Source organism: Cavia porcellus, unplaced genomic scaffold, assembly GCF_034190915.1.
Source record: "Cavia porcellus strain 051 isolate PalLab524CR breed Dunkin Hartley unplaced genomic scaffold, mCavPor4.1 scaffold_8, whole genome shotgun sequence".
Classification (NCBI taxonomy): domain Eukaryota; kingdom Metazoa; phylum Chordata; class Mammalia; order Rodentia; family Caviidae; genus Cavia; species Cavia porcellus.
This window is the reverse complement of record NW_026947491.1, coordinates 37,686,496-37,708,459: the sequence shown is the minus strand read 5'-3', so window position 1 is coordinate 37,708,459 and position 21,964 is coordinate 37,686,496. Positions and strand designations below refer to the sequence as shown.

Sequence of the window (21,964 nt, the reverse complement as noted above, 5' to 3'; positions counted from 1 at the left end):
CCAGTGATTCAGAAATAATCACATCACAATAATCACATCATTGTAACTGTGCTTTTTCTTTAGCTGGGTTTCTTAATGAGCCAGATGTACTAAAATGAAAACATGAGTTCATCACTAGCAAAATAAATATTCTCACTAAGCACAGTGGTCCAAACCTCCCCACCAGTTAAAAGAAGTATGTATTGATCTAAGAGCCACATTAGATTAGTGGTACAATGTATAGGTTGAAAAGTAGCGGTGATCTATAACTTCATTTGATTTGTGTCCTTCTATTAAAGGGATCTAGAGATGGAAGAAGTTAAGCAAGCTGCCCAAAGTCACATGGTCCCTCTTCTAAGGTTACTATAAGCTTTGACTACCCACTTTCTCACCTGGAAATGACAAAATTCTACACACCACAGACTACAAAGGCTTCCTTTCATCATGTGATCTTCACGTCATTTTCACTGAAATGTTCCCAAACAGCTACTTGGGCTTTGAATTATATAAAAGACTTGAGCTGCTACAGTTACTCAGATGATAATGAGTACTTTATTGAAGCTCTCAAAGCAGGGTGACTAATAGGTTCCACAGTTTCTGTACTATTAACTGTATAAATAGACCTTTGCCTTTCAAAAACATGAGGCCAGAATACATTGTTTCCTAGTTACTATAACAGGATTTATTTTCTTTACTTTAGGATACTTTTGATTTCAGTGACATTGCTGTCTATCTATTCAATAAACCTTCTGTTGATCTGCTCTAAGGAAACAGGTAAGCTGAGAAGATGTCTAATTTTATTAAAGTCAGGGTGAATAATTTTCATGCCGATTTTGTGACTAGATGTTATTCTCTGTGTTCAGCCGCTTGATTAAAAAGAAAGACTGACTTTGACCTACAGTAACTGGGAGACTTACCACAGTATTTGCCTAAAGAAATAGACAGGCACATTTAAATTAAATGACCATAGATTCTGAACAAATAGTTTCATTGGAAGTGAACATCAGTCGTACTTGTTTTTCTAGTTTAAGATGACTTCATTTTAAAGGCTTCAGCTTTTCCTTTGGTCTTTGTAGATCCTAAACAAATACTCCATGTTTTCATATCATAACCTCCCAGGCTTTAAAAGTAAACAGACCTTTGATTCTCCTTTGCACATATTCTGGGAGAAAATGTTACTCTGGAGACTGTATAGAAGTAAGCAACCCACCAAGGAATTAAGTTCCTTGGGCAGTATAATACCTGAAGTACTTATTTTCTATTCCTGGGACACTGGATTATGTTTGACTTTTACATTAGCTAAAGCCACATTGGCCAGCTATTACTGTATACAGATGACTGGAACATTTTGTAATAAATTCAGGATCTAGCCATTGTCTACTTTAAACACCAGTCATAGGAGAAATTAAACAAAGATTTAATTATAAGTTGGCCCATATTGCTTTCTGTGAACCTTTTGAAAACATGAGCTAAACTGTCATAAAGAAATATCAACCCTGAGGTTTTGTTTTTAATGAATGGTTTAGAATTTTAGACTTTGTTGAAATGAGCTGGTTACCCACTTTAAAATTTTGCCATAACCAAATTACTCATTGGACAGATTTGTCTGCTGCTTTCTTTTGGGAGTTACATATTTTTGAGCCGAATTTTACAAATGATCGGAATTCTTATGTGGTGACTATTAGATGTTTGTAGTGTTTTAGGATGAAAGAGATTCCTAGGATGGTATGAAGGGAATTCTTTGTTAGCTTAATCAGTTCAGTAATTAATTCAGCAGGAAACTTTTTGTCTCAGACATCAGGATCTTTTTAAAATCAAATCTGTTTCCAGTGGGACACACCAACTTTGAGAGAAAGATCAGGGTGGAAATTTTATATTCACAGCCCAACCCCAAGGTAGAGATAATTAAAAAATAAGCCTTGTGATCTAATAGTTTAGTTGTCATGCTTTTATAGCCAATATGAAAAAGGAGAAATATAGTCATATGTGACATTTTAAAATGTCAGAGGGTTGTCATATAATGGCAGAGCCTTAACTCCAGCACAACCATGATGACTATTTATTTACCTGAATTTAAGAAAGGCATCAGGTAATACAGGAAGTGCTCAGCAGAAGGAAATGTGGGCTGTATTTACTTCAGAACCTTGTCATTTCTTGTGTCCTCAAATTTTGCTTTTAAATAGGCTGCATGGTTTATGAAAAGCTAGGAGAACAAGTCTTTGGCACTACAGGGAAGCTGGTAATCTTTGGAGCCACTGCCCTACAGAATATCGGAGGTAAAAAGAACATGCTTTTCTATACATAATTTTAACATGCTTCTCTAGACATAATGTGATTATGTTTTCTAATTCTGGTGGTTGGGTGTCTACTTAAAATTCAACATAGTCCAAATAGTAGCCATCTTACTGCTAAAATGGAACCTGGGAGGTAGAGAATAGATAACTATTGCTTACTTAAAGGGAAATACACTGCAAGGATAGCTAAAGCTGCCTTTGTGTTTTAGTGAAGGTCAGTCTAAGAACAGGCTGATAGCCTTTCATATAGCTTGCAACATGAGCCTTCGTGTCGTCTTTCTAAAGATGTTCTCATTTTCCTCCAGCAATGCTGAGCTACCTCTTCATAGTAAAAAATGAACTACCTGCTGCCATAAAGTTTCTAATGGGAAAGGATGAGACATTTTCGTAAGTTATAGACTATTTTTTTGTGATGTGACTTTAATTTGAATGCAGGATAATCAATATTTTTATCTAATGAAAATTGATTAAAATTGATTAAAGGTTTCTTGTTTGCTTTTTTAATAGTAAATCTCTTTGGGGTAATATCAGTAAAAGAAGGACGGGAGCCATTTGAATATAAGCATTTAAGGTAGACTCATTTGCCACATTGCAACCAATAGATACTCCATTTTCCTATATCTAGTTTCTATGGAATAGAATATATTTAGAGTATATTTAGAGTATTTCTTAACATAGATGTAGAACATATTAAAAACAAAAAATTAAGACCCTAACCGCTTTCTTAAAGGCTTATAGCACTAGGGGAGCAAAATTTGTATGAGCCAAGCTCACTAAAGATATAGCTAACCCTGGAAAACATTGCCAGCTGTATTTGGTACAATTATGTTTGGACTCTGTCTTGTTTAACAGTTCTTGTCAGTGTTAGTTTCTCTGTTTTCCTTCAAGGGAAAAGTGTAGAAGTCAGAGTTCCTAGTGTTCCAGCCTTGGGATTCAAGGTCAGATGCACAGGATCAGGGGGAAAGAAATGCCTACCTGTGGTGACTCGATTCCACTGGTGTTAGCCAAGCAAAACAAAAAGGAACTTTCTCTTTCAATAATTGAGAAGACAAGTTGTAATCTGACAGAATGCAATGTATGCATTCAGCTTTGAAACCACATAAGTAATTCAAAGGAATGCCACATTTAGCCAGTGGGAGAGCAAGGGAAAAAACAGTATCCCTTCTTCTATTACACAGGCATGAAGCAGTAGTAAAAGGATAGTGGCTGGTTTAAAGTGTCTGGATAAAACCTTAATAATGATCAAACATTTGATGGTAAAATTAGTCATAAAAATTAAGTAAAGTATATCATGAAATTTTATATTTGAAGGGAAAAAAATGTCAATTTCTAAACAGAAACTGTAACCTAGCTGCTTCCTCCTTTTCAGAGCCTGGTATGTGGATGGCCGACTTATGGTGGTGATGGTTACCTTTGGCATAATTCTCCCTCTGTGTCTCTTGAAGAATTTAGGTAAAGAAAAATCTTGACTTCATTGTAGTGCTTCCAGTGCCCAGATGAATCATAAACTGACTAAGATGAACAATTTTGCCTTCTGTTCCACTTATAGGATAATAATTAAGTAAATCATAAATCGCAAGTATTAATCAGGCCCAGAATTACTGTCGGATGTAACCCTAGCTAACTGAAAGGTCAAGGGAGGAAGATCACAAGGAAACATAAGTGAGACCATGTCTCCAAAAATGAACATAAAAAGGGGTGGAGTTCTTAGAGCTAGCATCCATGAAGCCCTGAGTTCCATCCTCAGTCTTCAGGCAAACAAAATTAAAGAAAATAAATCAGTGCTGGTCTGTATGTGATTTCCTGAGCAGTTCCTCCCCACAGCTGGAAGAACTAAGAAGTGGTCATGAGGCCAGGACAGAGACTGCAGTTTCCAACAGCACAACTTACAGGCTGCTCCAAAACAAGTCCAGAAAATGGAAGTCACTTCTGAGGCCTTAAATTGATTATTTAGACAAAAGTAGATTTTTGAAGCTGATATAGGATAAAGTTGCTTATGTTTACAACCAAAAGTATGTGAATCATTTGTAAATTTAGAAGCTAGCCGAGCTACATGATTTCTGTCACTGAAGGGAGAGAGTCAAGTTTAAAGTTAAAAATGACAGATGACGTCCAAACCAGGTCGTATCCATTCGATTTTGACATGTGTTTCAGTTCATGTATTTGGAGACTGATATGCCCAGTGGCTTTGGAAATTTCACACATCAGGTCATGAGGCTAGGTTGCCATCCAGTCATAAACTTCTAAAATGTATTCCCTATAATTCCGACTTAATTCAAGGCAAAAGTATTGATTAAAGTCTTCCAAAAGTGATTAAAAACCACACGGTTTTTATTTTGGTTTGGTTTGGTTTGCTCTAGAAATGTCAGATTTGATAGTTTCTTTGGAGTTCATAAGTAGATTTCTTAAAAATTCCTTACTTTTGGTTTCTGAGTCAGTATGTAGGCCTTATCGATATGCGTAGCAGTTCTTGCCTGATTTCAGAGAGGGTTTCAGAGAAGGCCCCTCCCAGGAGGCTGCAGGCTGCGCAGCACAGTAGGAGCTCTCCCAGGCACTGTAAGGTGAGAGAGTGAGTTCCTCAGATGCTCCACTTATCTCTAGAAATTCACATGATCTCTTCACTATATGCCTCTCATCTTGAGAGGGAAGTATTACAACTGACATTCAGCAGGCACAGTAAGTTCCACCCAGAGGATCGGGGAGTAAACAGATTTGCCCATAGCCTCCATTACAGTCCTTAACACAGAGACTTAGGGTCCCACTGGGAGGCTCCTTTTTCCTAGATTCTGGGAATCCACACTCTAGTGTGCCAGAAAGCACTGGACTCGGCACACCTAGTTTAATGCCCTCATTCGAAGCCCTTTGCCAAACAAAGTAGCACTGTCAAATAATAAATCTCAGCCAACCATGGTGGCACTTGCCTATAATCACAGCACTTTTTGAGGGACGGAGGCAGGGAGATTTTAAGTTCCAGCCCAGCCAAGGCAACTTGGCAAGACCCTGTCACAAAGTAAAAAATACAAAATGACTGGGGATATAGTTCAGGGCAGAGGCCATGGTTTCAATCCACAGTGCCACAAAATAAAAAGTTAAATCTCATATCCAGTGGTATATTAGTAAAGTCCTAGACTATGTTTGAGGTAATGCACTGAAAAATAAAAGTAATGAATGAATAATGTTAGCAATTACTTTTTTCTTTTTGAAGGGTACCTTGGCTATACGAGTGGATTTTCCTTGAGCTGCATGGTTTTCTTCCTAATTGTGGTAAGTGCCCAACTGTTGGTTTGTCCTTGACATAGTACATTGCCATGCAATAATTACTCATTATTTGGTTTTAATAAAACCTGTGTTGTTTCTCTTATATTTTTAATACCAGGTTATCTACAAGAAATTTCAGATTCCCTGCCCTCTTCCACAGCTAAATTCAACAATAAGTGCTAATTCTACAAGTACTTGTACACCAAAATATGTCACCTTCAATTCAAAGGTATGAGTTCCTGTCCTTTAAAGATAAAACATAGGGGCTGGGAATATAGCTCAGTGGCAAAAGCGCTTACCTGGCAAATGCAAGGCCCTGAGTTCAATTCCTGTTACCACTAAAGATAAACATGAGCATTTTTAATAAGAGCAGTATATTTCTCATACTTGTAATTACACTGTTTTGAATGTACTCGTTCTTGAAAGAACACACCATACAATTCCTTCTCTAGTCCACAATCCATTCAGAAGCTATTGAGAAATACACAAATGCTTTACCAAGCTTGTGACAATAGTTAGTGTTCTCTGAAAATCTCTTTCTGGGTAATAAATGTCTCAGATCTTCCTGTGCTGTGTAATATACTCTGCGATGCTTTAGAAACAGATTAATAATGTCTTTAGCCTTTTAGGGTAGTGACAGAAAAAAAAACACCACAGGATTCCTCAGTTTGAACAGTTGATATATAGACACCACCACAAACATTTCATATTTTAATAACATTTCATATCTTAATAACATTTCGTATATTAAATAGTCATATATAACATTTCATATATTAAAAACATTGCATATCTTAATAAAAATATAGTTGAAGTTGGGTTTTGTGGCACATGCACTCTTACCACTCTGGGAGGTTAATGCAGAAGGATCACAAATTGAAGCCCAGCCCAGACAACTCTTAGCAAGATCTTATCTTAAAATTGTTTGAAAGGTCTAGCAGTGTAGTTCAGTGCAGAGGCACTGAGTTTAATCCCCAGTACCACAAAAGAAAAAAGAAAAAGGACAAGAACATAGGGTTGATAGTATGAAACAGTGGATTGTGCAATCAAGTGAGGCTGGGATTCCACCTCTTAAGCAAATCATCCAGTCCCTCCTATGAAAATGAGGGTCCTATTCTGGATCTTACAGAGTTTTGCTGAAATGTACCTGGTACCTAACCTCAGCAAAATTAGATGTTACTTTTACTTCTTCTCTGCCAGCTTTTTTTACATGAGAAGGTATACTGAATTTGAGTTTTAAAGTCTTACCTAAGAATATTAAAAGCCCTCTCTCTCTCTCTCTCTCTCTCTCTCTCTCTCTCTCTCTCTCTCAGCTGTAAGGGACCAAAGCAAAATAGTGAGCTGTGGAAAAATTTTCCTTTCAGATGTTGTCTGTCAAGTATTTCATGGAGTCTCACTGTGTTGCTCAGGCTGCTCCCGAATTCCTGTCTCACTGGATCCTTCTCCCTCATCCTCCTGAGTAACTAAGAATGGAGGTGCACACAACCACATTGAGTACTGTGAGTGTGCTTTGCTGCACCTACTGCAGCACAGAGAGCAGTCATTAAAGGTGGAATTCCTGGCCAACTCACCTAACAGGGAATCAGAGAACAGCCAGGACCTGTCTGCTACTCTAGGCTGCTGTGGGGACCCAAGAGATGATGGAGGAGAAGGACCATGTAACTAGCAAGTGCCACAGAAGCCTGGGGTGTTGCCCTGCCTGGGCTTTATAAAAGACACTGTAGGAGCCACATCTAAATAAGTGCCCCTACAATAAGTGCCTAGAGGCCCAAGCTGGATAAGTCTTCTTAGAAAAACTGCTGCTATTTTCATGACCAGAGCTATCCTAAAAACCAAATAACTCAGGGATTCTGAAGAGCTGTCAGATTAAGAAAAGAAACATCTGTTCTTAATATTTATATTTTTTCTTTTCAATAGACCGTGTATGCTTTACCAACCATTGCATTTGCCTTTGTTTGCCACCCGTCGGTCCTGCCAATCTACAGTGAGCTTAAAGAGTAAGAAACATGATTTTTATATCTTAATTATTTTAAACTTCCCCATCAATAGGCAATTAAAGTAAAGGTGTATAAAATGAACCTGCATGGATTAATCACCCATTTCAATATTTACTAACATTCTGCCTATCTTAAGTACTGCATTAAGAAGAATCAGAAACCTTCAGTATTTTTGGCCATAAATATATTAAGTATCCAACCAATTAATTTGATTTTTCTAATACTATACAATATTAAGAGCATTCAAGTATTTGTATTGCTTTTTTGACCTAGGCTTATTTTGCAAATGGACGGTAATTTTCAGGTTGACCTATAAGCTGCAAAATACATTGTTTCTGCCAGGAAAAAAAAAAATGAGGGGCTGGGGTTATAGCTCAGTAGTATAAGCACCTGCCTGGTAAGTGCAGGGTCCTGAGTTTGATCCCTGGTATGCTCCCCCAAAATACATTGTCTGTTATTCCTTGTTGGTTTGGGTAGAAAAGACTGGAAAATCAAGATGGAGAAATAAATGTTGCAACAAAAAAATTAGAAAAAATATTTACCTCAAATTATTAAGGAGATTCTATGGATTTATTTTTGCCTGTCAGTTTAGAGAGGACTAAAGGCTTGCGTATATCCCTCTTAATTCTGTATACATAGTCACGATGACATGATCTTAAGCTCAGAAAGCTCAAGTATTTACTTGCATTTTGAGATTTTTTTAAAAGTTGATGTTATTTAGCGTTGAATTCTTTCATATATAATTGATATACAGCTACATTCTGAGATACCTACAAATATCTACATATCAGTCCACCCTAATGAGCTTGCGCTTTGGAAAGTTGAATAGGTCTTGACATCTCGTACATCTAATGTTCCAGCTCTTAGCTTGTCATTATATTTCCACATGTCCTTGACATCACAGGATCACACAAGCAAATATGACTATCTTTGTCCATTCTAGAGTACAACTCTTGGGGATGAATTAATTATGTGACCCATTAAAGATCATTCCAACCCCAGAGTATAACTGACCTAGGGGCTAGCTGCGAGCTCCTGGGCACTGACTACTCCAGAGAAAGAATATATCCTGGGGCTACTCACCGGGAAAGCAGAACCCAAAGAACAGAGTTCCTAAAGTCAGTTTCCCACTGTGCTGCTTTCCTGGGCCTGGGAGAAGAGCATTTGGGTTGTTGCTACCTTTTTTCATATGCATGATCAGTGTGGGGATAATAGCAAGCACAAATAATAAAACTGTCAGTCCCTCAGATGAGAGCTCGCTAATCTTTCAAAGCCACAGGGAAGAACACTCTAGGGAGTGCAGTGCATGGGATCTGCATCACAACACCCGTTTGGGACTAAGGAAGTTACCCTCAACCACCCTCAAAACTGGGAGTGACTTTTTACCCCCCCCCCCCCCACACACACACACTATGATAAGTTAGCATACTCCTCAGTGTTAACCTTGGGGCTTCAATTCAGTCGTGTTGCTTTTAAATTTTGAAATTTCTTTATTTTTGTTTTTAGTCGAACCCAGAAAAAAATGCAGATGGTTTCAAATATCTCCTTTTTTGCCATGTTTGTTATGTACTTCTTGACTGCCATTTTTGGCTACTTGACATTCTATGGTAAGTAACTTCTGCAGTACATACAGGTATTGGTAAATACATTAGTAAAAGTCAATATCACAGTAACTGTTAACGTGGAGGTCTGGGAGAGCAGCAAAGCCACCCGTTTTTTGGGGGGTGTTTGTTTCTTACAGCAAATTATGTTTCCTTTTATATATTCATGCAGATTGCAAAATAAAATAATTACCAAAAAAAAATGCTGTATTATTTTTCTCCTGATAGTGTCCTTAAAAGAAACTGCATTTTCGAAGCATATCTTACTCTTTACTTAAGCAAATTTAAACTACATCAGCAAAAGGTTTCCTAATTGACATTGCAAAGTGGGTCAGATTCCATTAATAGAAAAGAAAGACAAAGATAGATGTTGAAAGTGAGAAAGAGCAGGGTGCTACACTCATGATACTCCGTGTTAATTAAAAATAAAATACCTAATTGGTCACTGGAATTTGAAGCCTTATGAAGACTGAAAGGAAAGACCTAGAAAGTTAAAAGAAAAAAAATCTGAAAAAGAAAACAAGGTTTCATCTGTAACTGTTACTGACACTACTTTAAATAGTTTACCTGCTTTTGCTACTTCTTAGGTTTCCCTTTCCAAATGATCCTGCAGATTTATTTAACATCTTTCATTAGCATTATAATTTGGAATTTAATTTAAATATATTTCATACTCTCCTTTATTAAATAATATTTCTTTGGGGCATTTTCTTTATAAACAGAAATATCTCAAAATACATTTAAAGGTTAATTCAATTTGGGGAGAAAGGCCACTCTGTTCAACTGTATTATTATTTTCTTAAGCAAGAGCATTATCTTCTACGAGTCCATAACTACATTTAGTTGCTGTATGAAAATGGTGTTTCTGAGGTCCCTGTGGAGCTTCAGGGCTGGGCGGGCAAAAGGAAGGGCAAGGTGGGGCCGATGATGCTCAGTGAGCAGTCGCACTGTCCAACTCATTTTTCTTTGTAAATCCATTTTCCACATACAATAACATACATACCCTTTTATATTCTTACATGAAAGAAAAGGGCTTGGCCGTTTCTGAGTGGTTATGAATTTTGAATTAAGAAAATTAGAACTAACAAGACTTTTACTTTAAACTTTGGTCCTGGTTCAGCACCTGTGGTTCAGAGGCCCAGAACCTTGAGATTGGTGTACTGAGAAGCCCTGGAAAGGACCCATAAGAGAAAAATTATTTCTTTTCCAGAGAATGAGCATTTTTGTATTCTTCTGTGACTACCATTCCAACATTGGTAGTCTTTGAAATAACATTTTCTGAAGTTCTAAATTGAGAAAAATTCAAAATAGTGCCTACACAAAATAATTTTTTTATGACAAAAGCATCAATGAGAGAGAAACCTTTCCTGCTGGTCGTGAAGTTAAGTTAGTGGCTCTGCTGTGTAGTCACTGAAATTTGGGTTACACAGGAAGAGTCCAGAAAGAGGAAGCTCATGTGATCCACAGTCCCTGTAGTGAGACTGTGACTGGTTGGTGTGGCTTGAAAAGCAGCTTCTGGTGGGGAAAGCCTAGGTTAGGAGGGTCTTTGTGCTTCAGCTGCATTATTTAGTGTAAACGAAGCATTCCATTTAGCTAAAGTTAGTGTGCACTGTGGAGAAGGCCTCCCACACCCGAAATTCTCTTTCAACCTTAAAAATCGTTTCAATAGATTCTTTTAAACATTCTCTTCCTGGCCCCGTGGCTTGCAAATTCTCTGTTGTTCAGAAAAGCTGCATTCAGCATCACACTCTGTCTAATCTTAAAGCCTCTTTCTCTCTTGTTTTAGATACTGTTCAGTCCGACCTCCTTCACAAGTACCAGAGTAAAAATGACATTCTCATCCTGACAGTGCGGCTGGCTGTCATTGTTGCCGTCATCCTCACGGTGCCGGTGTTGTTTTTCACAGTGAGTAAAAGCCTCAGTGCAACCTGAGGAAAGCCAGGTTCTCGCCTTTCCTTCTACCTTCATAGTCTGCTCCAGAGAAAGCTGCTTGCAGGTGACTTCCCTGATCATCTGCACCACATCAGGGAAGGAGCCCGAGATGCCCTGTTCCTCGGGCAGCACATAGGATCAGGGAGTTAGTCCAGCCTTCCTGGATGTCTGAGTCCTGATAAATTGCCCCACTGCCAAAAGTATGGTGATCGAAAACTGTGGTGAATGTTTAATTTTTTCTTTATTACAGTAAAAGACAATGCCAACCGTCTTCCTCAAAATGCTCACCCTTACTTTGCACACTTATTTCATCATTCTTGTCACTCTCTGAAGCAGTTCCGAAAGTCATTCATGAATGTCTTTAGTTATGATGTCATGGCTGCCCTAATATACTGAATCCATTTGAAATTTTACCTGTCATAGTCACTTTGACTTTGGAGAAGAACTAGAAGTTGCATGGTGCTAGGTCCAGTAATGGGGGTGGATGAGGACACACTGTAATGTTTTTCAAGACAACCTTTTTACTGGATGACATTCACTGGTAGTATTCACCACATTATTGATCACACCTTATAAAGACGCAAGAACCGCTTCAAAATGGCAAAAGCAGTGGAATAAGTGTGCGAGCTAAGGGTACTTTGAGGGGAATTGATGGCAATGTATCTTTTTCCAAATAAGATTTTAAAAATCTTAAACACTCACTGTATATTTTGATCACCCCTTGTATAATAAATTTCTTTCCCTTTTTTTTTCTTTCTTTCTTTCTTTCTTTGTGGTATAGGGGATCGAACTCACAACCTCATACTGGCCAGGCAGGCACTTGTGCCACTGAGCTATATCTCTGGCCCTCAACCCTTATATGTTAAAATACTTTGCAGTTTAAGTGAACCTCCCTCATCTCCAGAAGTGTTAAGGTACCTCTGAATTCTCTAAGCATTACAAAGCGTTTTATAAATTCCTGGCCATCAATCAATCAGCTGCTGGCTGCCGGGAAATGTGAAGGTTGGCATGTTCGGGAGTTGATGGAGCCTTTGTTTTGTTTCCTACAGGTTCGCTCATCTTTGTTTGAACTGGCTAAGAAAACAAAGTTTAATTTATGTCGCCATATCTTGGTTACCATCATGCTCTTGATTATTCTCAATTTGTTGGTGATCTTCATCCCAACCATGAAGGATATTTTTGGAGTCGTAGGTATGTCTGTTTTACTTTGCCCTGATCATTCTACAGCACATAGAAGCTCTTGAAAGTTAAAATTGTGAAATAACAATCCCAAACTTTCTCCTTTTCTTTTTATTTTGCAGGCGTGACATCTGCTAATATGCTTATTTTCATTCTTCCATCATCTCTTTATTTAAAAATCACAAGCCAGGATGGAGATAAAGGCACTCAAAGAATTTGGGTAATGTCTCTTGCCAACCACTCTAATGTTTCTGATTAGTTTTCCATTTAAATTTAGCAAATAAGTAGTCCATCTCTCTTCCATCTACTACTACTTTCAGTTGCCTTGAAAGAGACATTAGTCTATAATTTCCCCTTTGGATGATAAAAAATTTCATATCAGAATCTTCTCCATTCCCTCAAAATGTTTCTCCTGGTTTTATCTTTATTACGCCTTAGCTTTTGTTCTGATCCAGAGCATGGCCAGCTGGGAGGATGGAGGTATCTACTCCTGTGTCTCTGTAGGGCAGCACCGTGCCTTTAGCAAGATAGGAACGCAAAGGAGCTTAAAGGCTTGATGCAGTCCACCGCTGCTGTACGATTTCTAGTTATATAACAACTTCTTACAGCCCAGGGCACATGCAAAGTGCCTTGAATGAAATGCCTGGAACTAGCTTAAAAAGTCTTTTTATGATTTGACAAATTTTTGGAACAAGCAGACCTGGATTCAAAAACTACCTTTCTATATTGGGATTCTTGTTTCCAGGTCTGGTGAAGTTCAAGGGCATCTCGAAGGTGGTGCACTTGGAGACAGTGAGGGAAGCAGGGCTGAAGTGACTGCTACCTGAGTCCCTTCTGGAGCACCATTTTGCTTGCCTCGGAGAAGGCTTCTCAGCCGCCCTCTCAGATAGTGTAAGCACTGCACTCGCACATGGTACCGAGTCAACAGACCCAGGGGAGAGGGAAGCAGCACTGCTGCTGTCCAGCACCTCATTCCCTGAGAGGATTGCCCTGAAACCACAAATCCCAAATCCTCCTAAGCCTTACCTGGAAGGTCCTCACAAGGACAGAAAGGAGGGAGCAATCACTGCAGCACTGCAGTGAAATATATCTGATTAAACCTGCAAAGGATGGGGGCCTGTGGCCCGTGAACTCTCTGGGCCTCTCCTTCTCTGCTCTTACAATAAATCTGGGTCTTTCAAATAGCACTAGGCAAGGGCGATGACCAGGCAGGGACGGCTGAGTTAGACTGGTTGTCCCTTAGCTCCGGCTCCCCCTCACAGGCCTTCACTGTTTCCCCGCCTCTGCTTTGCTGCACATTTGCAAAGCTAAGTGAATTAGCATCTCATGTTGGACCTAGTCATCTGGTCACCCAGACCTTCATCAGTCCTTCAGGGAACTTGGTTTTGGGCACCTGTTTCCATTTCACTTGACTGAATCTACTTTGTACAGCATTTTTTCCACTCTTCCGAATATAAATGTTTGCCTTTTAGTGATAACCTAGGCCGCTAGATCACATGTAACAAAACAGCCTGGGTACTTCCCAAGCTGACTGGCTTTCTTTCACTTCCTCCCTCTCTCTTTCCTTCAAGATGATGTCAGCTTGAGAGAAAGCTGTAAGGAAACTCCTTTCCTGATAGAACAAATGCACACGAGGTGACCCTGAAATCAGGACAGAATGCAGAGGTTGGCTCACTTAGCGTGTTTTTCATACTTGTTCTGACAGAGTCAGATTCACACAGTTTGACTAAGAGGCTCACTGCTTGGCAGTGGTTGAAACAAACTTCAAACGCAAGGGGACACAAAGGGAGGGGACTTTAAATTTTCTTAACCCAGGTGTGTATGAAAATAGTTGGCTGTACTAGAAATAACCCATGCCTTTTTCTTGCTCCAGGCTGCCCTGTTTTTGAGTCTGGGGGTGTTGTTCTCCTTGGTCAGCATTCCCTTGGTGATCTATGACTGGGCCTGCTCAGCCAGTGGAAATGCATGCCACTGAAACTGGCCAAGAAAAGGAAACATTCTGGTCTGCTGCTCATCAAGTCACCGCACATCAGCAACCCCTCGCCACTTCTTTTGAAAGCTTTCAGAAGCAAACGGAAATGTGCAAGATACTTAAAATGGAATGACACTTTGGGTACAAAACAAACCTCTACATAATGGTTCCTGTCCCTTCAAGATTTGGGATCTCTTTAGGAATTGTGGATCTACCCCCCTCCCCCTAATTTCATGGAATCGTATTTTCTAGTCCTTTTCACAAGCAATTATTTTCACTCTCCTAACGCTGTGTTTGGTGGCTTCCTGGTCTCTTAGAACTTTAAAAACATGATCATCCATCATGTTTATTTATTATACATCCAGATTCTAAAATAATTTTCCTACTGAAGTTCAGCTCACAGTATCTGTAAACTTTTTAGAAGAGAAATGAACCTTGAATTGTATATATTTATTTTGCTTTACAGGAAAAAAATGGTTTCTTAAATAATTTGCTTATTTTGGTTAACACAGTACACAGGGATAATCACATGAGCATTGAACGGCACTTGCTATCGCTGGGTCTGAACATGCACAATAGTTGAGGTGGCTCTGATTCAGGCTGTCCGGTGGCCTGCCACATGCTTCTCCTGAGTGGAGACTTGTGTGTGAGTGCTTGCACTTGAGAAGGAAGGGAATGAGACATTGGTAAATACAGGAAACTACACATTTGGAAAATCTACCAAATGAAGTTCTGTGTCCCTCTTGGCATCCCCATGTCAGAGTTACTCTAGTCAGAGTTGGCTTCTCCAAGGGGGAGACCCAGGGCACCTGCAGTGGAAAGATTGTCCAAAATTTCTGAGAGAATGTTCCTCAGACTCCGGCAGTCTTCTGCCTTACATCTGTATTGTTGAAGGGAAGGAAAATGATATTTAGAAGCCCAGCAGCATTTAGGTCTGTCCACCGGCTTTTAGTAAAGGAGAATAATGTGTACCTAAACATTATTTAGGATAAGAAATTCTTGTTTTATATTGAGTATTTTAGGGGAGTCTTTTAATGACTTGTTTTATAAGTTACTATAAATACAAGATTTTTGTACCTTAAATAAGCCTCACTTATGTCTATTCTCCATTAACTCTCCTCTAGTCTTGCAAATAACCTGTCAGAGATGGTCTTTTTGAACAACATCTGCTGAAATCACTGTGTACCTTTCTTCTGCTAATGGGGAAGGCAAGAGGGCCTCCGTTTCCCATTACTGCCCATCCCAGCGAGACTTACACAGGAGGGCAGCTGCCCCTTACCATTACCCCAGTTCTTCTCCTAGAGGCGAGAGCTGGGGGCCAGGCAGCTGGGAAAGGAAAGGGAACCCCAAGGAAGCCAGGCATCTCCTCCCCAGCTGGCTTCCCCTGTCCCTGGGCTGCCCGTGTCCTGTGCGTTGAGCAGCATGCCTGGGCCGTGAGCTATCCTTTTATCTATACGCATTCCAATTAAATTCTCCAAACACAGGAGGTCACTGGGTTTCTGGAGATAAGTGGGCCTAACTGCAAACAGCTGCCAGTGTGTCCTAGCATTTAGCTCTGGATTCTATTCCTCCCTAACTCAAATCCCTGCAGGCCTTCACTCTCGCTGAGAGTCACTCAGAACTGTCTCTCCCTTTCCAGACTAATGTCCCATAGATAAGATGGACATCAAAGGATGCTGTGGCCCTCTTAGGGGAGATTAAGAGGTTATATTCCTGCCTTGGATCAACATAGCTTTTCATGTAATGCTGAGAATTAGATCTATATTAGGTCAAAGTTCAGGCAATTAGGTTGGAACACCTGACACTGGTATGAATCATAACCCAGTAGACTACACAACCATCTCTGTCCTTTTCAGAAGTGGTTCCCATGATAAGAGCAGTGACAGATTCTGCAAAACAAGATTCAGTTGCCCTTTGGCGTTTATCTGGGGCACCAAGTGAAGTCAGGTAGAAGGACAAGCCTACATTTAAAAAAAGACGTAGTTTGCAAGCTATGCTGTGCTCCTTTCTCGTTGCTTTAGAACAGTTCATTTTACATGCACACAGTGAATTCAGAAAATTATTAACTCTGGATGTGTAGTGATATTTTTGGGTCTCTGAACTTTGTGTGTCCATATGGGAAATTTTTTATTTAAAATATATTTATTTAGAATAAATTACAGTATGGTTGATATCTGTAGACCACATGTTTTCAAGCCTTCCTTTGTGTACTGGAGTGTCCTGTTGACTGAATATATACTAAACCATACTGTAACTTGTCAAATGTCACTGATTACATGACTTGTGTGTGGGATTAGCTGTAAAATGTACCTACCGCTCTTATTCTTGTTCAAAATAGTGAAGTGATAGCCAAAAAAGTACATGCATCATAGACGTTAGGTAGAGCTTAAGCAGCACAGTCAAGTGCTATAGATATTTTTCTGCTAAATTAGTAGACTAAAGACTCCTGAACCTTAGCTGTGGGAAACAGCACATTTTCCTGTGGTAGATAGGATCTCTACACTAGAGAACCAAGCCAGTTCATTCTTTGGGTTTAGAACTGTTCTCTAGTTATTGTAACAGAGAATACTGTAAATGCCTAATTTACTTAGTGCTACTTATTGAACATAGAGGTAGCACAGCATGCAGGAACAGAATCCACTCACGTAGGCACAGGCAGTCCGAGGTGAGTACGGAAAGCAGAGTCCAAAATATTGTAGTTTAATTGTAACTTAGAATATATTTTCATTTAAAAATCAGGTTATACATGGAGGTTCAGGCCCTTAAACCAGCTAGAAAAAGAATGCTCAAACCCATAGTCTAGTTGAAATAGGATAATGTAATTTGCCCGTAAAAGAACCGGGCCAACAAATGGAATGTACTGTTTCTAGTGTGTATATGCTCAGATGGCCAAGAATATGTGGCTGCCTGTCGCTGGTAAGATCTGGACGTTGTGTCCCCAGCCACATACCACCGAAGCCCTGCTGACCGGTGAGGTCAGTCACCAGGAGCCAGAGATGATCTGCAGCGACCAAAAGTGCAGTTCCCAGAAAAAAAGGGGAGGAGAACTCCCAGACATCTCCCGGCCGCCGGTACTTGATCTTTCCTGTGCCTCCCAGGCTGCCTGGCCAGCTTCTATTGGCAGGACCTTTGCCGGCTTTGGGGTGCAGCTACTGCCCCGCAGCCAGAGGAAGCTCACTACCCACTGTCCCTTTTTCACATTTTCACGCCCTATGAAAAGAACGAGTAGCAGTGAAGGTTGGTGTAGACAAAGATCCCTCTATTTAGGAGGACACCTCAGACCCACAAATTGACTTTTTTCTGGAGTGGGACCAGGCCTCCAAGCCAGTGGTTCTCAATGCACAGTAATCTGCTACACAGCCTTCAGGGACACTTCAAACTTGAGGACCCCTCCAAGTCGAATAGCTTCTCTTTTGTTCTACCTGTGAGTGCTGCCTTGGAAGATAGTTCCTCGAACTCTGGGGAAGGAGTAAAGGGTCCCTTAACTGCTCGCTGTGCTGCTGCTCTTCGGGTCTCTCGGTGCGGTGATAATCACGGTGTTCGTAGCTGCAAAGAGGTCAAAACTAAATTTTTCGTTACTCTTTCCTCAGCTAGAGTGTTGGGTGGCACTTTTAGTCAGAGAGGGGAGGATGTGTGTGATAGGATCAATTATTGGTTTTATGCCTTGGATCAAAACTGTTAGTCTCCCACCATATATCAGCTTAAATAGTTTGAGACTTACAAAGAGCACGGGCTTTAATAATATAATTCCCCCACTCAAACATCTAGCCACTTTCAAAACAAAGCTGCAGCATCATTTAGCAATATTAATAAACAACTCACTTTCCTTAGGGATGAGACTCCTTTAGCCATACAACATTCTCTAAAATATGGTGAATTGTTGACAATGATGTAAGGCTTTCAGATACAAATTGGGTGCAGGGTGGCTGACAACTGAAAAACATCACTAAATCCAAAAGGGAGAGTTCTTGAAAAGTAGGCAGATGCAGACACCCTCGCTCCTTAGGGTTTGCTCTGAAGAAGGGCCATGAAACTGCGTCTGTCTGCACACGGGCTGGAATTTGTATTTGTAAAGGAATCTATGCAGCCGAGGCTTCTTGTAGGGATACTTCCTTCTTATGTAAATACACTGTACATAAATAGGAGGCTGTATATTTTTGCAGTTGTTGATCCGCACTGAAATAGAAGTCACTAGAATCTGCATATAAAAATGTTTTCATAGGTATTAGTGGCTTTTGGTTGGGAATTAGAAAAATTTCATTTTCTCTCCCAGATAATACAGTTCTCTCAATGTAACCTTGTAACCTAAAAGTTTATTCAATTGTTTAGAAAAAACAATGTCTGAGAAATAGCTGTGTTGATTTCTTATGCTGGTGTTAAAGATCAATTATTTAAACAATAGTTCTCTGAGCTACCAGTAAGGAGTATTTAGACCCCGATCACTGTCATGTAGAACCAGGTGTACACAAAATGACAAATTGTTTCTTCATAAAGTTCTTTCGCTGTTACCATTGATGCCACTACACAGTATTTATGGAAATAGAAATGGGGGGGATTTTTTTTTTTTCCAAAATTGACTTGCTGCATTTCCCAAACTTTGGGATCTTTGAGGGGGAGAGAAAAAAACCTGAATATTAACTAAGAGCACAAATTTGATGGGAAAAATGTTATTTTCTTTCAAATGTCTTGCATGTCTGCTGTTTATTTTAATGTCAACACCAACATAGAATGTCTTACATTTTTTTCCAAAACACTTGAATTTTCAGAACATTAGTATATAATCCACTATCTAGAGTTCAATGTATTTTAGACTTCTTATGAGCCTCTTATGTGTGACCCCACCATTTCATTAATGTAAAAACTTTGTAAATGAATTTCAGATGGGTGATTTAAAAGTAAATCACACATCACAAAACTTTGCTATTCAGAGTTAATCTAATAGAGCTGAGGGTTTTTTTTTTCCAAAATGTGGTGTAAATAAAGAAATGTAAGAAATTCTGTCTATAACTGTTCTGTTAACATAGTTTTTAAACAATTAAAATGTGAAATAAAAGTACTTACAAATCTTGTATTGATTCTTTTGGAACAGGATGCAGACTCAAGGCAGCTGAGTATAATATAACTCTTCAGAATTGCTGGAGAACAGTGTACACACATTTGTCGTGCCCTAAATCATGGATGGTTACATTTCAATACTCGAATTAAAAAAACTGATAAAAAGTATCTGGAAGGCCAAGCATGGTGGCGTACACCTGTAATCCCAGTGCTTCGGAGGCTGAGGCAGGAAGATCACTGTGAGCTCAGGGTCGGCCTGGGCTACAAAGTGAATTTGAGACCAGCCTGAACTGCATTTTGAAATCCTGCCTCAAAAAGATTTTTTAAAAATGTATATGATCTAACACATACTTGTTCTTCATAAACACAGTGAGTAGCACAGTGTTTGAACTCAGGTTCACCATCATGAATATATATTTCTGTCCTGTGTTTTATATAAAGGGCCGTCTCCACACTGCAGCCACCATAAAATAGGATTCTGTCAATACTGGGACTTCCATAAGAACTACCAGGGAGTAAGATACCAAGCCTCGCCTTTTCTTACCATCACCAGTTTCTCCCTGTGATCTCGGTCATCGATGGCCAGGCCATCTACTCCTGACATACAAATCTTTGTGGATACAGGTAGTGCAGGAGTAGCAGAGGCCTTGGTGTGACAGTTGTACCCCGTTAGATTGTCCAGGTGATGACAGACCTCCCACTGGGTCATACTGGCCCAAAGGGATCTCGGGGTAGAAACTCAGGCATGGGAGTCCAAGCTACACACTGCAGTCCAGCTTCATTAAGAATACAGCTGATGCTTTTGCCCTTACGTGCATCCTGTGCCTTAACTTCACTGACCCAAATCCCAAGGGCAAAGTAAGTAATGATCACTTTCCAGCCAAAGCAGTGGTAAGGAATTGTGCATTGGAAAAGCTATTGAGAGAGTGAGCAGGTTTTATTCTCCATCTGCAATGCTTTGGATAGACCTGCTCCTCCCGTTACTGATTCACGAGTGTCTAACACTAGCTCTAGTCTGCTCTGTGTTATGCACAATGGTAAGGTAAAGCGTATCTACCTCTTCCCCCTAACAAACAAACCAAGCTTTGTGGAAACCACCCCTCGGAGGCCCTGTTGGCTTAGCTTCCAGATTCCTAACTGCATTCTACTTGGTTAAGAAGGTCTGGACAGGGTGGATGGGGCCCAAAGGACCAGGCCAATTTTTGTGTATATATTTTTATCTCTCACTAAGTTTTTTTTTTTTTTAAGGAGAATAAAACCCAACAATACAAAAAAGAATAAAGCCAACCAAAACAAAGCAGTGAAAGTGGTACAGGACCTCAAAACAGGACAATAGGTCATCAACAATGGCTATCATAATGTATCTTGCTATCTTCACAATATTAGTTCCATTCCGTCAGACATAGTAAAACCAAGCAAAGTAAAACAATAAAACCAATAAAGACAGAGCATTGAATAAAACCAAACAATAAATCAGAACAAAACAGAACAATATTGGATTTCAAAAGCGAGACAAAAAGGCAATCCCCAACATTGCATACTATCATCTTCCTGATAGATGCTCAGACTACTGGCCTTAGTCCTGCAAAGTCAATGAAATAATAGAAGCATTTAGTTGTTTTTGAACCTCAGTTGCTATCAACTCAGCCTCTCTTCTGGGGGGGGGGTCAAAAGTGGGGTCTTGATTCTCAGCCTGCATAACAGTCAGTCATGGGAAAGGCGACCTGGTTTCCCTCTTCTGAGGTTTCCCCTTCTTACAGGACGATCAAACTAAATTCTTGTTGTGCTCCTCCTAGACCCAGCAAGGCCTCTGCTGATTCACAGAAAAGAGAACCTGCTTCTTCCTGAGCCCCACCTGGTCTGCCTTTCGTTGAGTTTTAGATGAATCCAAGATGATATGACAATCTGCTGTTCTTTGGCAGGGTTGGGACAACATATAAACCTGCCCAATGCATATTGTAAGGCTGGAGCTCTTTACACAGATTCATGCTGCTATGAAAATGAGTAAAAGGACCCAAATGATACCAGATAGGTGGCCTTTCAAATTAAGAGGGGAAATGAGGGTTAATAGCTGATGAAAAATGTCTATTGTTTATAGATAATAAGGCTAGATCTCTACACTACCTCATATATAAAGAGAACGCGAAATATATTGAAGACATTAAACAGCATATGGGGCCAGCTGCAGTGGCACATGCCTATATCCACAGCACTCATGAGTTTGAGGCCAGCCTGAGCTACACAGTTCAAGGCCAGCCTGAACTACATAGTAACACTCCAATCAAAACAAAACAAAATACATGGATGTTTCATCAATGTAGAAATATTACCCTCCTATAAATCATTCATATGTCTTCGGGAGGGGCTACTGAGGATTAAACCCAGAGTCTTTGCACTGAGCTACCACCCTGGCCTTTATTTTATTTTTTTATTTTAAGATTAGGTCTCACTTAGTTACTAACCTGCCCAGGCTGGATTTGAACTTGGAATCTTTCTGCCCCAGCCTCCTAGAATGCTGGGATTACAGCCATGCACCCACTGTGTTTATCTTATCAATGAAGGATAAGATAACCACTTTGAAAAAGTGGTTCAAAGAAGTCAAAGACAGATATATTAAATAAGCAATCATAGTGCTGCAGAAAATTGCTAATAGATATAAAGTTAATGCTATCCACGAGGGAAATTAATTATGTTTCA

At 39.7% G+C, this 21,964-nt stretch overlaps 1 protein-coding gene across 4 annotated transcripts in view; it reads left to right on the top strand.

The window, feature by feature from the left end:
• Slc38a1 (solute carrier family 38 member 1) overlaps positions 1-19,268 on the top strand; it is a 72,052-nt gene extending 52,784 nt beyond the window's left edge. For 3 of the 4 annotated variants that reach the window (XM_003476080.5, XM_013159293.3, XM_013159292.3), the window contains 12 exons: positions 680-753; positions 2,163-2,255; positions 2,579-2,660; positions 3,643-3,725; positions 5,479-5,537; positions 5,650-5,760; positions 7,449-7,528; positions 9,035-9,135; positions 10,916-11,034; positions 12,111-12,252; positions 12,363-12,460; positions 14,114-19,268. In XM_003476080.5, the coding sequence (XP_003476128.1) occupies positions 680-753; positions 2,163-2,255; positions 2,579-2,660; positions 3,643-3,725; positions 5,479-5,537; positions 5,650-5,760; positions 7,449-7,528; positions 9,035-9,135; positions 10,916-11,034; positions 12,111-12,252; positions 12,363-12,460; positions 14,114-14,215 (1,144 nt within the window). In that variant the 3' untranslated portion in view covers positions 14,216-19,268. Of the gene's footprint in view, positions 1-679; positions 754-2,162; positions 2,256-2,578; positions 2,661-3,642; positions 3,726-5,478; positions 5,538-5,649; positions 5,761-7,448; positions 7,529-9,034; positions 9,136-10,915; positions 11,035-12,110; positions 12,253-12,362; positions 12,461-12,985; positions 13,132-14,113 lie in introns of all 4 variants that reach the window. The other variant, XR_010049222.1, reaches the window with a different exon arrangement.
• The last annotated feature ends 2,696 nt before the right edge of the window (positions 19,269-21,964 follow it).